The following is a 14250-nucleotide window of genomic DNA, read 5'->3' as shown; positions in this document are numbered from 1 at the left end:
TTCCTTACTCTCGTACTCCAACCCCCTTGCAATAAAGGCCAACACACCATTTGCCTTTCTAATTGCTCGCTGTACCTGCATGTTAACTTTCTGTGTTTCGTGTACAAGGACACCTAAATCCCTCTGAATACCAACATTTAATAGTTTCTCACCTTTTAAAAAATATACCATTTCTCCATTTTTCTTACCAAAGTGAATAACCTCACATTTTCGCACTTTATACTCCATCTGCCACCTTCTTGCAGATATCGACAGGTTAAGTGACACTTAACCTGTCGATATCCCTTTGCAGACTCTTTGCGTCCTCCTCACAGCTTACTTTCCCACCTAGCTTTGTATCGTCAGCAAACTTGGATACATTACACTTGGTTCCTTCATCTAAGTCATTAATATAGATTGTAAATATCTGAGGCCCAAGCACCGATCCCTGTGACACTCCACTAGTTACAACCTGCCAACCTGAAAATGACCCTTTTATTCCTACTCTCTGTTTTCTGTCCGTTAACCAATCCTCAATCCATACTAATATATTACCCCAACCCCATGAGCCCTAATCTGATGTAACAACATCTTATGTGGCACCTTATCGAATGCCTTTTGAAAATCCAAATATACTACATCCACTGGTTCTCCTTTATCTACCCTGCTAGTTACACCCTCAAAAAACTCTAATAGATTAGTCAAACATGATTTCCCTTTCATAAAACTGTGCTGACTCTGCCTAATCATATTATGATTTTCTAAGTGCCCTGTTACTATGTTCTTAATAATAGATTCTAGCATTTTCCCTACTACTGATGTCAGGCTAACTGGCCTGTAGTTCCCTGTTTTCTCTCTCCCTCCTTTCTTGAATAGCAGGGTTACATTTGCTACCGTCCAATCCACGGGGACCTTTCTAGAATCTTGGGAATTCTGGAAGATCAAAACCAATGCATCCACTATCTCTGCAGCCTCCTCTTTTAAAACCTTAGGATGTAGGCCATCGGGTCCAGGGGATTTGATGGCTTTTAGTCCTATTCATTTTTCTAAAACTTTTTCATTACTAATCTTATTCACTTTAAGTTCCTCCCTCTCATTAAACCCTTGGTTCCCCACGATTTCTGGTATGTTTTTTGCATCTTCTACTGTGAAGATAGATATAAAATATTTGTTTAACGTCTCTGCCATTTCCTTATTCCCCATTATAATTTCTCCTATCTCTGCCTCTCAGGGACACATGTTTATTTTCACTAATCTCTTCCTTTTTATATACTTGTAGAAGCTCTTACAATCTGTTTTTATATTTCTTGCTAGTTTAATCTCATATTCAATATTCTCCCTCTTTTATCAATTTCTTGGTTATCCTTTGCTCATTTCTAAAACCCTCCCAATCCTCAGGCTTACTACTCTTCTTGGCAACATCATAAGCCTCTTCTTTTCATAGAATCATAGAAAGGTTACAGCATGGAAGGAGGCAATTCGGCCCATCGAGTCTGCCGGCTCCATGTAAGAGCAATCCAGCTAGTGCCACTCACCTGCCCTATCCCCATAGCCCTGCAAATTTTTTCCTTTCAAGTACTTATCCAGTTCCCTTTTGAAAGCCATGATTGAATCTGCCTCCATCACCACCCACCCCCCCACACACCCCGGCAGTGCATTCCAGATCCTAATCACGCACAGTGTAAAAAAGTTTTCCCTCATATCACCTTTCGTTCTTTTGCCAATCACCTTAAATCTATGTCCTCTGGTTCTTGACCCTTCCGCCAATGGGAACAGTTTCTCTCCATCTACTTTGTCTAGACCCTTCATGATTTTGAATACCTCTATCAAATCTACTCTCAACCCTCTCTCTTCCAAGGAGAACAACCCCAGCTTCTCCAGTCTATCCATGTAACCAAAGTCCCTTATCCCTGGAATCATTCTAGTAAATCTCTTCCGCATCTTTCCTAAAGTGCAGTGCCCAGAACTGGACACAATACTCCAGTTGTGGCCGAACCAGTGTTTTATAAAGGTTCATCATGATTTCCTTGTTTTTGTACTCTATGCCTCTGTTTATAAAGCCCAGGATCCCGTATGCTTTTTTAACCACTTTTTCAACCTGCCCTGCCATCTTCAATGATTTGTGTACATATACCCCCAGATCTCTCTGCTCCTGTACCCCTTTTAGAATTGTGCCCTCTAGTTTATATTGCCTCTCCTCGTTCTTCCTACCAAAATGTATCACTTCGCATTTTTCTGCATTAAATTTAATCTGCCTGTCTATACCCTCTTGAAGTCTATCACTATCCTCCTCACTGTTCACTACACTTCCAAGTTTTGTATCTTCTGCAAATTTTGAAATTGTGCCCCTTACACCCAATTCCGAGTCATTAATATATATCAAGAAAAGCAGTGGTCCTAGTACCGATCCATGGGGAACACTACTGTACGCCTCCCTCCAGTCCGAAAAACATCCATTTACCACTACCCTCTGTTTCCTGTTACTTAGCCAATTCTGTATCCATGCTGCTATTGCCCCTTTTATTCCATGGGCTTCAATCTTGATGACAAGCCTATTATGCGGCACTTTATCAAACGCCTTTTGAAAGTCCATATAAACCACATCAACTGCATTGCCGTCATCTACCCTCTCTGTTACCTCATCAAAAAACTCAATCAAGTGAGTTAAAAACGATTTGCCTTTAACAAATCTGTGCTGGCTTTCCTTAATCAATCCACATTTGTCCAAGTGACTGCTAATTCTGTCCCGGATTATGGTTTCTAAAAGTTTCCCCACCATCGAGGTTAAACTGACTGGCCTGTAGTTGCTGGGTTTATCCTTACACCCTTTTTTGAACACGAGTGTAACATTCGCAATTCTCCAGACCTCTGGCATCACCCCCGTATCTAAGGATGTTTGGAAGGTTATGGCCAGTACCTCCATAATTTCCAACCTTACTTCCCTCAGCAGCCTAAGATGCATTCCATCCGGACCGGTGACTTATCTACTAAGTACAGCTAGCCTTTCCAGTACCTCCTCTTTATCAATTTTTAGCCCATCCAGTATCTCAACTACATCCTCCTTCACTGAAATTCTGGCAGCATCTTATTCCTTGGTAAAGACAGATGTAAGGTACTCATTTAGTACTTCGGCCATGCCCTCTGCCTCCATGAATAGATCTCCATTTTGGTCCCTAATCGGCCCCACCCCTCCTCTTATTATCCATTTACTGTTTACATGCCTATAGAAGACTATTGGATTCCCATTTATGTTGGCCACCAGTCTATTCTCATACTCTCTCTTTGCCCCTCTTAGTTCCTTTTTCACTTCCCCTCTGAACTTTCTATATGCAGCCTGGTTCTATTGGTTTAATCTAATACTATCCTTAACTTCTCTAGTTAGCCAAGGTTGGATCACTTTTCCTGTTACTCTTGTGCTCTTTTCATGCAAATTCTGTTCAACCTTCCACCAGACTCTAAGAGTGGTGGACACTTCAGTTCACATTACTTGTGTATCTTTGGTCATCTTGCCTCCCCCATCTCTTCTTTTGGTGGTGGGGAGGTAGGGGGAGGCGGTTGTACTCCCACATTAATAAGTTCTTGCTACTTCTTCATTGCACAGACCGCTAGGACAAGGAGAACCTACTCCATGAAATAGGCTTTCCTTCCTTGCTACTCAGTCATCTTGCAAAAGTATTGAACTCTCCACAGAGAGGATTCACAAAGTGTTAATTACTTTTTATAAACAGGTTGAGTGGCTCATTAGCTGCTCAAGAAGTGTGAAAGGATCATTGCTACAGGTGTATTATGATTAATTTTGCCCAATCCTGCCAATTAGATGAAATTGCCTGTTTAAATATTGCACGCTTCTGCTGTTTTGTAAGCAGGTCCTTATATAACAACAAAAGGTGATGAATCCTTTTCTTGCACCAGAAGGATAATATAGCCCATATTGAGTTCCCAGTTCCAATGGTGTAGAGATGTTGATTAGAGGCCAGATGCTTCTCCACATCATCCGTAGGGGGTGATATTCAGCAATGGAACACTTGCTGCTCTCTGTCCAGTTTTGCCTCATTCTCTCAACAGCCTCAGATTGGCAAACTAGTCCACACTGAGAGCCAAAGTGCAAGTCTCGCTTAAGGCCATTTTTATACTGCTGCAGCTACGACAGCATTGAATAATTTTGTCACACAATTCATGTTGGCAGCAATAACAGAAATGGGAGCCATATTGGAAAAATAACTAGACAAGGCTCAGTGAATGTTCTGATGAATAGCTCATTGAGAATTAGTTGGCCGTCCTCATTCCTCTGCATTATGTTTGTTGGCCAGGGGCTGCAAAAAATACTACTGAGTTTATTCCGAATTGCTAACACTCAGGCAAAAGTAACTTTTGAACTGAAGTCACCTGGAGTTCAGTCACTGGTCTGAGCTGGCCTGAACTGGTTTGAATTAGCTATGCTTCTAAGAGACAAAGGGGCTGTGATGAGACACCAGTCCTTACTTAGGAAAGGAGTAATGAGGTGATGCTACCTAACCCCTTGGAACAGAGCCAATCAGGGGATGACACCGACTACTCAAGCAAATCTAAGCCAACAGGAGAAAGACAACACCACTCGAAGAGTTAAGACTTGGGAATAAGAATGAAGCATTGCAGGCTTGGTGCCAGTGTGTGCGAGACTCCAGAGACTAACCATCGCGGAAGTGGAAGACCCCACGTCAGGGACGTGGAGACGACGTCAAGAGAGAGAGAACGGAACGCCTGGCCAGCGTCAGCTCTCCTTTCCGGGTAATATAGTATCCTTTTTATTCTGTGACCACTCAGGGAGTGTCAGAGAAACCTAGTGGGTGTGCGTTTAAATCCTAGTTTGGGTATAAAACTGTATAACCTGCTGTAAACTGCATGCCTATATCTAACCAGACGTATAAGCTATATGTACATGACCTAACAACGTTAATAAAGCGAATTGAGAATTAAGAGAGAATTGACTCGTCTCGTCTTTGTACTAAGCCAATAACCGTAACTGGTGACCTCCGGTCAACATGTTGAACAAAGGTATATTCCAGATGCGGCCTTTAACGTGTGTGTTTGTGTGTGTGTGTGTGCGCGCACGCGTATATCTGTGTCTGGGGGACGGTGGGGGGGTGAGTGGTTCGGGGAGGGGCCTTATATTAGTAAGGCTGGCTGTAACCCAAACACTTCAGTAAGAGAAAAGTATGAATAGCAGATCGCTGTGTAAGTGACCCAACCATGAAATGCTGCTGGAGCTCGTATTGTCAAGCTAGCAAGATGTAAATGAGATATGAATGAGAGAACCCACAGTGAAACCAAATGACGATCTCAGATGATAAGAGCATCTGCTTCAATTGACAAAGTGCAAACATTTCCTTGTAGTTGCTTGCGGTACATTACAAAGCTATTTGTAGTTTGAAGCCCCGATGGATAATTCTTGTGCACCTACCCTTTAAATCAATAGTCTCAAGTTAAGAGGTCAACCATTTAGGATTGAGATGAGGAAAAATTTCTTCACTCGGAGGGTTTTGAATATTTGGAATTCTCTACCCCAGGCGGCTGTGGATGATCAGTCGTTGAGTATATTCAAGACTGAGATTGATAGATTTTTGGACACTAAGGGAATCAAGGGATATGGGGATCGGGCAGGAAAGTGGAGTTGAGGTCGAAGATCAGCCATTATCTTATTGATTGGCGGAGCAGGCTGGAGGGGCCATAAGGCCTACTCCTGCTCCTATTTCTTATGTAAATGCAGTCTGACTACACCGCGCAGATGAGCAGCAGAAAGCTACAAAGAGAATTCACTGGACCCTCCCAAGCACTAGCAGCTTGTTTCTATCTTTAACAATGCTATGCAAGTGGAAGCTGGCAGCAGTTCAATGTTCAATGAGCCATGAGCCAGTTGCCGCATATGGCCAGTATATTCGTTGGCAGCAGCCTTTTCAGGATTTGACCCTGAGAAATTAGATTGACAGGGTCACATTTATGATGTAATCCTGTCAATCATAGGATCATACAGTACAGAAGGAGGCCATTTGGCCCATTCTGCCTGTGCCAGTCCCTTTAAAGAGCAATCCAATTATTCCCAATCCCTTGCCCTTTCCCCGTAGCCCTGCAAATTTTTTGCCTTCAAGTATTTATCCAATTCCCTTTTGAAAGTTACTATTGAATCTGCTTCCACCACCCTTTCAGGCAGTGCATTCTAGATCATGCAGTCCATGCTCGCATGCAGCAAGACCTGGACAACATCCAGGCTTGGACTGATAAATGGCAAGTAACATTTGTGCCAGACAAGTGCCAGGCAATGTCCATCTCCAACAAGAGAGTCTAACCACCTCCCCTTGACATTCAACAGCATTACCATTGCCGAATCCCCTACCATCAACATCCTGGGGGTCACCATTGACCAGAAACTTAACTGGACCAGCCACATAAATACTGTGGCTACAAGAGCAGGTCAGAGGCTGTGTATCCTGCGGTGAGTGACTCACCTCCTGACTCCCCAAAGCCTTTCCACCATCTACAAGGCACAAGTCAGGTGTGTGATGGAATACTCTCCACTTGCCTGGATGAGTGCAGCTCCAACAAAGCTCAAGAAGCTCGACACCATCCAGGACAAAGCAGCCCACTTGATTGGCATCCCATCCACCACCCTAAACATTCATTCCCTTCACCACCGGTGCACCATGGCTGCAGTGTGTACCATCCACAGGATGCACTGCAGCAACTCGCCAAGGCTTCTTCGACAGCATCTCCCAAACCCGCGACCTCTACCACCTAGAAGGACAAGGGCAGCAGGCACATGGGAACAACACCACCTGCACGTTCCCCTCCAAGTCACACACCATCCCGACTTGGAAATATATCGCCGTTCCTTCATCGTCGCTGGGTCAAAATCCTGGAACTCCCTACCTAACAGCACTGTGGGAGAACCTTCACCTCACAGACTGCAGCGGTTCAAGAAGGCGGCTCACCACCACAATAAATGCTGGTCTTGCCAGCGACGCCCACATCCCAAGAACAAATTTTAAAAAATCATAACAACTGACTGCGTTAAAAAATTTCTCCTCATCTCCCTTCTGCTTCTTTTGCCAATTATCTTAAATCTGTGTCCTCTGGTTACTGACCCTCCTGCCAGTGGAAATATTTTCTCCTTATTTACTCTACCAAAACCCTTCATAATTTTGAACAACTCTATTAAATTTTCTCTTATCCTTCCCGGCTCTAAGGAGAACAATCCCAGCTTCTTCAGTCTCTCTAGATAACCAAAGTCCCTCATTGTGTTAAGGCTCCTCTTCACCCTCTCCAAGGGCTTAAGATGTTGTCATTTCATTAGCTGGAGGAAACCAAATAGATGGCCATTTTTATTAAGTTGCTCTTAGTTAGTCCCGAAATGGGCAGTGACAGCAAGTAGGCAGCAGAAAAAAATGGAAGAGAGCGATTTAAAAATTTTCAAAAAGCAGAAAGAAAGGTTTAAATATATTAGCTATAAAAATAATAAAATTAAAATTAAAATATAAAATGGGAAATGAAAAGATTGGCGGAGAAAATACTCAACAAGAATAAAACACAAATAAAATATTTTAATGGCTTTATTCCTACATGAACATTTGTTTCAGTGTTTATTTAAGCCTTTAATGGTTAATAATACAGTAATGAAGTTATTCCTGGTGTTTAAGTAACTTCATTGCTATACTTTTAGTGTTACTTTCAGTCCATGAGCTATAAAACTGGTCTGCCCTGGGAGACAGGAGTTTCCCTGGATCTTCCAGCTACCAGAGACCTCTAGGATCTCTGTGCTCCTTCAATTCTGGCCTCTTGCACATCCCCAATTTTCTTTGCTCCACCATTGATGTTCATGCCTTCAGCTGCTTAGGCTCTAACCTCTGGAATTCCATCCCTAAACCTCTCTACCTCTCTCTCCTCCTTTTAAGACACTCCTTAAAACCTACCTCTTTGACCAAGATTTTGGTCACCTGTCCTAATATCTCCTTACGTGGCCCGGTGTCAGATTTTGTTTGATAATCACTCCTGTGAAGCGCCCTGGGCCGTTTTACTATGTTAAAGGTGCTATATAAATGCAAGTTGTTGTTGTTGTAAAGGCTTAATTGTATCTTCCAGGTGTGTGATCATCAAAAATATAATGAGCTAACAATCAAATCATGATCAAAAATTATAAACGACTTTTCTCAAGAAGCTTTTTCTTCCTCCAGAGTTTAAGCCCATTTTTAGCTTGGTTTTAAGGGAAAATTTACAAAAATGAAGCAGGAGTGTTCAACAAAGCATGTAATTCCCTCACTATAAAAAATTCAGTATCTCCTCGACTAATGGCTCTGCTTGCCACATGCATGAATTCACCGTCATTCAACTGCAATATAATGCCTGCATACTTAGAATTATTTCAGAAAAAAAACCCTCTACTGGTCAGTAACTCTATTATCAAAAAAATAAATTCTGTAACACTTAATACTCTCTCTTATATAAAAATATAATGTTGATACTTTACTGTCAGATAACTACCAAGGAACTCACTGAGGTATTAGATAGATTACATAGAATGTACAGCACAGAAACAGGCCAGTCGGCCCAACAGGTCCATGCTGGTGTTTATGCTCCACACGAGCCTCCTCCCTCCCTAACCATATCAGCAAATCCTTCAATTCCTTTCTCTCTCATGTGTTTATCTAGCTTCCCCTTAAATGCATCTATGCTATTCGCCTCAACCACTCCATGTGGTAGAGAGCTCCACATTCTAACCATTGTCTGGGTAAAGAAGTTTCTCCTGAATTCCCGATTACATTTATTAGTGACTATTTTATATTTATGGCCCACTAGTTCTGGTCTCCCCTGCAAGTGGAAAGATCTTCTCTGCATCTACCCTATCAAACCCTTTCATAATCTTAAAGACCTCTATCAGGTCACCCCTCAGTCTTCTCTTTTCTAGAGCCTGCTCAATCTTTCCTGATAGGTAGAACCTCTCAGTTCTGGTATCATTCGAGTAAATCTTTTTTGCAGTTTCTCCAGTGCCTCTATGTCCTTTCTATAATATGGAGACCAGAACTGTTCACAACACTCCAAGTGTGGTCTAACCAATGATCTATACAAGTTTAACATAACTTATCTGCTTTTCGATTCTATCCCTCTAGAAATGAACTCCAGTGCTTGGTTTGCTTTTTTTTATGGCCTTATTAACCTGCATCGCTGCTTTTAGTGATTTGTGTTTCTGTATCCCCAGATACCTCTGCTTCTCTACCCCATTTAGACTCTTATTATTCAAGCACTATGTGGCTCCCTTATTCTTCCTACCAAAATGCAAAACCTCACTTATCTATATTGAAATTCATTTGCCAATTGCACGCCCATTCTGCAAGTTTATTAATGTCTTCCTGTATTTTGTTGCAGTCCTCCTCAGTATTAACTATACTTGTTAATACTAACTATACTTGTATGGTTAATACTGTATAGTTAATTGTACTTCCGATTCCCGAGTCTAAATCATTTATGTAAATAGCGAACAGCAGTGGTCCCAGCAATGAACCTTTTGCCAATCTGTGTAACTACATTTAGCATCTACTCTCTGTTTTCTGTTTTGTATCCAGCTTGCTATCCATTCTGCTTCTTGTCCCCTGACTCCACATGCTCTGACCTTAGTCAGGAGTCTACTTTATTGAAGGCCTTTTGAAAATCCAAATATATTACATCTGCTATATTACCCTTGTCTACCCTTTTTGTTATTTCTTCAAAGAATTCAATAAGTTTGGTCAAACATGACCTTCCCTTTTGAAATCTGTGCTGACTATTCTTTATTATATTTTCGGTTTCTAGATATTTTTATATTACATCTTTGAGAAAGGATTCCTTTATCTTTCCTACCACTGATGTTAAGCTAATTGGTCTATAATTCCCTGGACTGGTTACATCTCCCTTTTTAAATAAAGGAATCACATTATACTGAACAAAGAGAGAACCACCCATCGCCGTCCCATAGAAACTCACCCCACAGTTTTACATAGAAATATTTAGAAGTTACAACGTGGAACCAGGACATTCGGCCCAACCAGTTGGTGTTTACCCTCCACACGAGCAAATCTTTCTGATCACAATTACCCTGGAGGTCCCAAGAGTTATCTCGAGATCGCATACACAGGTGCCTTTCAGTGCTGACCCCACTGTTCATGGTGTTACTTCTAAATAAATTTGTGTTTCCTTATCAATAACCAATGCAAATGATCTGCATGTCAAAACAAAAGGTCAGCGATACAACGGGATAGCCTAACTCTCTTTGTTCAGCATAGCTCAGTGAGCTCCTTGGTTGATATCTGACAATAAAGTGCCAAGATTGTATTTTTGTACATGAATTACCGTGATGGAACATCTTTACTTATTGGCCTGAATCATAGTACCAGAAGGTTGAAATGAGGCGGAAGAAGAATAATGTCCCAGGACACATCCTTACCTGTCTCCCTTTCCAGCAAGGGACACCTTTTCAAAGTGCATGTGGAACTTTTGGCCTTTGGTGCCGTTGATTATCCAAGTACAGGTTAAGTTGTTGCTGTAGTTTGCTGGATAATTGGGTGACAGTACTCTACCTATGGTGGCATTTGATATAGCTCCGCCACAGAGTGCTAAGGAGAGAAAGAGAGCAAGAGAGAAACAGTGTATATAAGATAGGAAGACTATCATCTGTCACATAAACAGTGAATGTTTTATTGCCCAGTTTTTCACTCCATCCTTATGAATGCTCTGATTTGCAGGACTGCGGTTCCACAGTTTCAGACAGCCTTCGACTGCAGCACGTAAGTAGCTGTTCTTCAAGTATGAGTGTCAGCAGGCTATTTAACCATGGAGGGCATCACAGCCAAGTCTGAGCATGTTCTCGCACAACACCACACATACAGGGGGTCAATTTTGACTTTGTGCGATGGTGTAAAATGAGTGATAGTGAGTTGGCTGCCCGTTTTACATCTCTGTCGATTTGCTATCGCCCGTTATACACTATTGCACAAAGTCAACATTACCACCACACACTTTCCACACTGGATAGTAATCAAGAACAGGAACCTTAGCTGATTTTTTTTTTTATCCTTTCCATAACGCAGTGGCACTGAGGCCAATGGTAGCTCCCAGATCAGTACCTTGGTTGAGCACAACTATCTTGGTACAGAGGATTGAACGTGGGGCTTTCCTTGTCTCAAATACCACACCAGGCAACATCTTCACCCATTAGGTCATAGTGGGATACCATCATTTCCACCCCTGTGCTATCCAGATCTATATATGTGTGTGTGTGTGCGTGTGCATGTTGGATGTTGTGGGGGCAGGAATGGGCTTGGTTGTGATACCCTCCATGATAAAATAGTCTGTCAGCATTTGTCGTCTACACTCACACATGAAGAAAGGCCACTTAGGTGGGGTGGGCAAACCTGTAGAACTGTACCCCTCCAATGAAGACATCACTTTTAGGAGAAGGTGGGGGGGGGGGGGGTTAGTGGGAGAAAGGAGAAGGAAATTATTAGTTCTAAGTAAAGATTCACTATTGTAAGTCATGTTGATTTGACTGTGAGAAATATTAAGAGAAAATTTAAAAGGGCAAGAAAAGGTCCTTCACAGTATTTAATGTTTGGGAAGGTAAAATGGAGAAGCATGGAACCTTTATGAAGGAAAGGGGGGAGAAATAAATGGAAAAGTCTATAAAAAGAATTAGTTGCATCTGGACGTAGACTTCGCCTGTGTGTTTACCTTGACAGGTTGGCTCCTTGGTGCTCCAGTGTGGTTTTGATGCATTCATGCAGGACAGTGTTTGCAGTCCCTGCAGTTGGTAACCAGGGTTACAACGGAAGTGTGCAGTCCCATCAGCATGCAGATCCAACACAGATACATCTCCATAGTCTGGCCTCCGGGGAAAATTGCAGCTCAGCATGAATACTGCAAAAAGACAGAGTCACACTGAAGCCGCTCCTCTATACTCAATTAGCCCTTGGTACTTATTAATATGAATAACATTAACTGCACTGCATTGAGGAAAGGGAAGAACAGGTTAACACACAGATAGTGAACAAACATCAACTATGAAATTCGGTTTGACAGGAAAATTCGAGGATCACCATTATAGGCTTAATAATCACAAAAAACTATGCAATGCAACAAAGTCGAAAACAGAATCTAACAGTAAAATTACAGACTGGGTTCAAGCAATGTAGAAACCCAATATCTGCTGGCTACAATGGGCCTTATAGATTGGTAAGAGGTCTGGTAGCTTAGTTGTTAAAAGCCAAACGGATCGAGAAGTTCCTGGGTTTGAATCCTGGTAGGGTTCACTCAGCCTTTCATCATTCTAAGCTGGATAAACTGGGGTCCATGTCCTTGGCCTTGGGAGAAAGAGGAGATGGCAGGACCTAAGCAATGTGCATGGCAGCATTGCAATATCTCTTTGATGTTTGTTACTTAGAATGGGGAATTAGTTTTGCACCATTTTTGCTTAATGGAGACTGACCACCACAGGTAGTCTCGCTAACTGGACTCAGGTCACCAATAACTTGTCTGCTGAATATTTGCATAGTTCTGATTTAATCTTGCATGGAAACAATCCATTCCTATTGAGTCTCACTAAATAGAAGGCTTGAACCAAATCTAGAGAATTTTGTCAAATTACCTTCTTAATTTGGGGTTGTTCTCCTTAGTTTAACAGAGTTGTACAAAATCATGAAGGGTTTTGATACAGTAAATAAGGAGAAACTGTTTGCAGTGGCAGGAGGGTCAGTAACCAGAGGACACAGATTTTAGGTAATTGGCAAAAGAACCAGAGTGAGATGAGGAGAATTTTTTTACGCAGTGAGTTGTTATGATCTGGAATGCCCTGCCTGAAAGGCTGGGGGAAGTAGATTCAATAATAACTTTCAAAAGGGAATTGGATAAATACTTGAAGGGGAAAAGTTTGCAGGGCCATGGGGAAAGAGCAGGGGAGTGGGAATAATTGGATTGCTCTTTCAAAGGGACTGGCACAGGCAGGATGGGCCGAATGGCCTCCTTCTGTGCTGTATCATTCTATGATTTGATGATAATTTCTCAGGAGTCAAGTGACATCGTTACCAGTCTTCTCATCAAAGATCAGACAGAAATCTGTCATGTTGCACAATCTTTAGCTGCCCTTAACTAGACCTGGATAAATGCAGTGGATTTCTTCAGATGAAAGGAAAACTGTGAAGACCAGAAAGGGGATGGAATCAGTGGCGAAGATTCAGTTTCTTAGAGCAGTGCTTAAACAAAAACTTGGCTGGATTGGCGAAAAACCAGCCGACTGGTAGCATTTCCATTACTCTCCAGAATCATCTTTCATTCTGTTATTTGCTGTTATTTAAACAAGGTACGAGCCAAACGTTCGATTAACTTAAATTAATGCCGAATCTGGAATCAGTATTGCACTCCCGCACCCCTGGGGACCGGCCTGAGATTGCTGGGCTCATTTCACACAGTGGCCTCAACAACCCATCAGTCTTCATATCGTTTGTGCGGACACGTCCCAAAGACCCACTCAGACCATTGATTGACATTCGAGGTTCGGAGGCAGCTTCACGACTGCGGATTCTGCGGGAGTTCTCGGGGTGGAAATTCCCTCGGGATCGTTTACGGGCCTGAAATTGGTGACGCGCACAGAGGCCTAACCAGGAGGCCTGCGACCGGCCTGAAGTTGAACCTCGGGCCTCATTAACATTATTTGGGCATGCTGACGCTCCTCCACAGACGGCTTGCCCATTTTATGAAGATCAATGTTCTGCTCCTCCTGGCTTCACATCAAAGCTACGAAATGAAAGGACACCTCTTTGGCGGTGGCCGTCTGCTAGGCTGCATTCACAGCTGAAAAACCTGAGCAGCCCAATTTCCCTGAGGGCTCCTAAAACATCCATTAGGCCCCTCAGGAGCATATGAAAAGGGGCTGAAGGTCTGTTTTAGGTGGCCACCTCAGATGCCTGAATACTAGCCCGATCCAATATCGGGTTGGACGTCTTTCAGGTGTCCTTGAGGCGCACGACGTTGATCCCCGAAATTGGCCACCGTAAAATGGTGCCCAACAAGGTCCAATTTCTACCCCCCTCATTTCCACTGCTGGTACCACTATATAATTTTGGCTGCCTCACTCAACAATCCAAATAGACTTTTGATTACACCCTATATTGTCCCATAGGACAAAATATCAATCCTACAGTTAAATCAAAATAACTGTGTAACTAGTTTCTGAAGAAATATTGAGTCTGCTTTGGCATTATGCTTAGATCAAGAATT

At 42.4% G+C, this 14250-nt stretch overlaps 1 protein-coding gene across 1 annotated transcript in view; it reads right to left on the bottom strand.

Moving 5' to 3' along the window:
- Positions 1–14250, bottom strand: part of LOC137342404 (seizure 6-like protein) — a 199163-nt gene that overhangs the window by 45022 nt on the left and 139891 nt on the right. The window contains exons 5-6 of the mRNA XM_068006333.1: positions 11710–11895; positions 10427–10595 (exon numbers count right to left, since the gene is read on the bottom strand). Of these exons, the coding sequence (XP_067862434.1) occupies positions 10427–10595; positions 11710–11895 (355 nt within the window). The remainder of the gene's footprint in view (positions 1–10426; positions 10596–11709; positions 11896–14250) is intronic.

The sequence above is a fragment of the Heptranchias perlo genome, chromosome 25 (genome assembly GCF_035084215.1).
Source record: "Heptranchias perlo isolate sHepPer1 chromosome 25, sHepPer1.hap1, whole genome shotgun sequence".
Taxonomy (NCBI): Eukaryota; Metazoa; Chordata; class Chondrichthyes; order Hexanchiformes; family Hexanchidae; genus Heptranchias; species Heptranchias perlo.
Note: the sequence above shows the minus strand (reverse complement) of the source record. Positions and strands in the feature narration are given on the sequence as shown.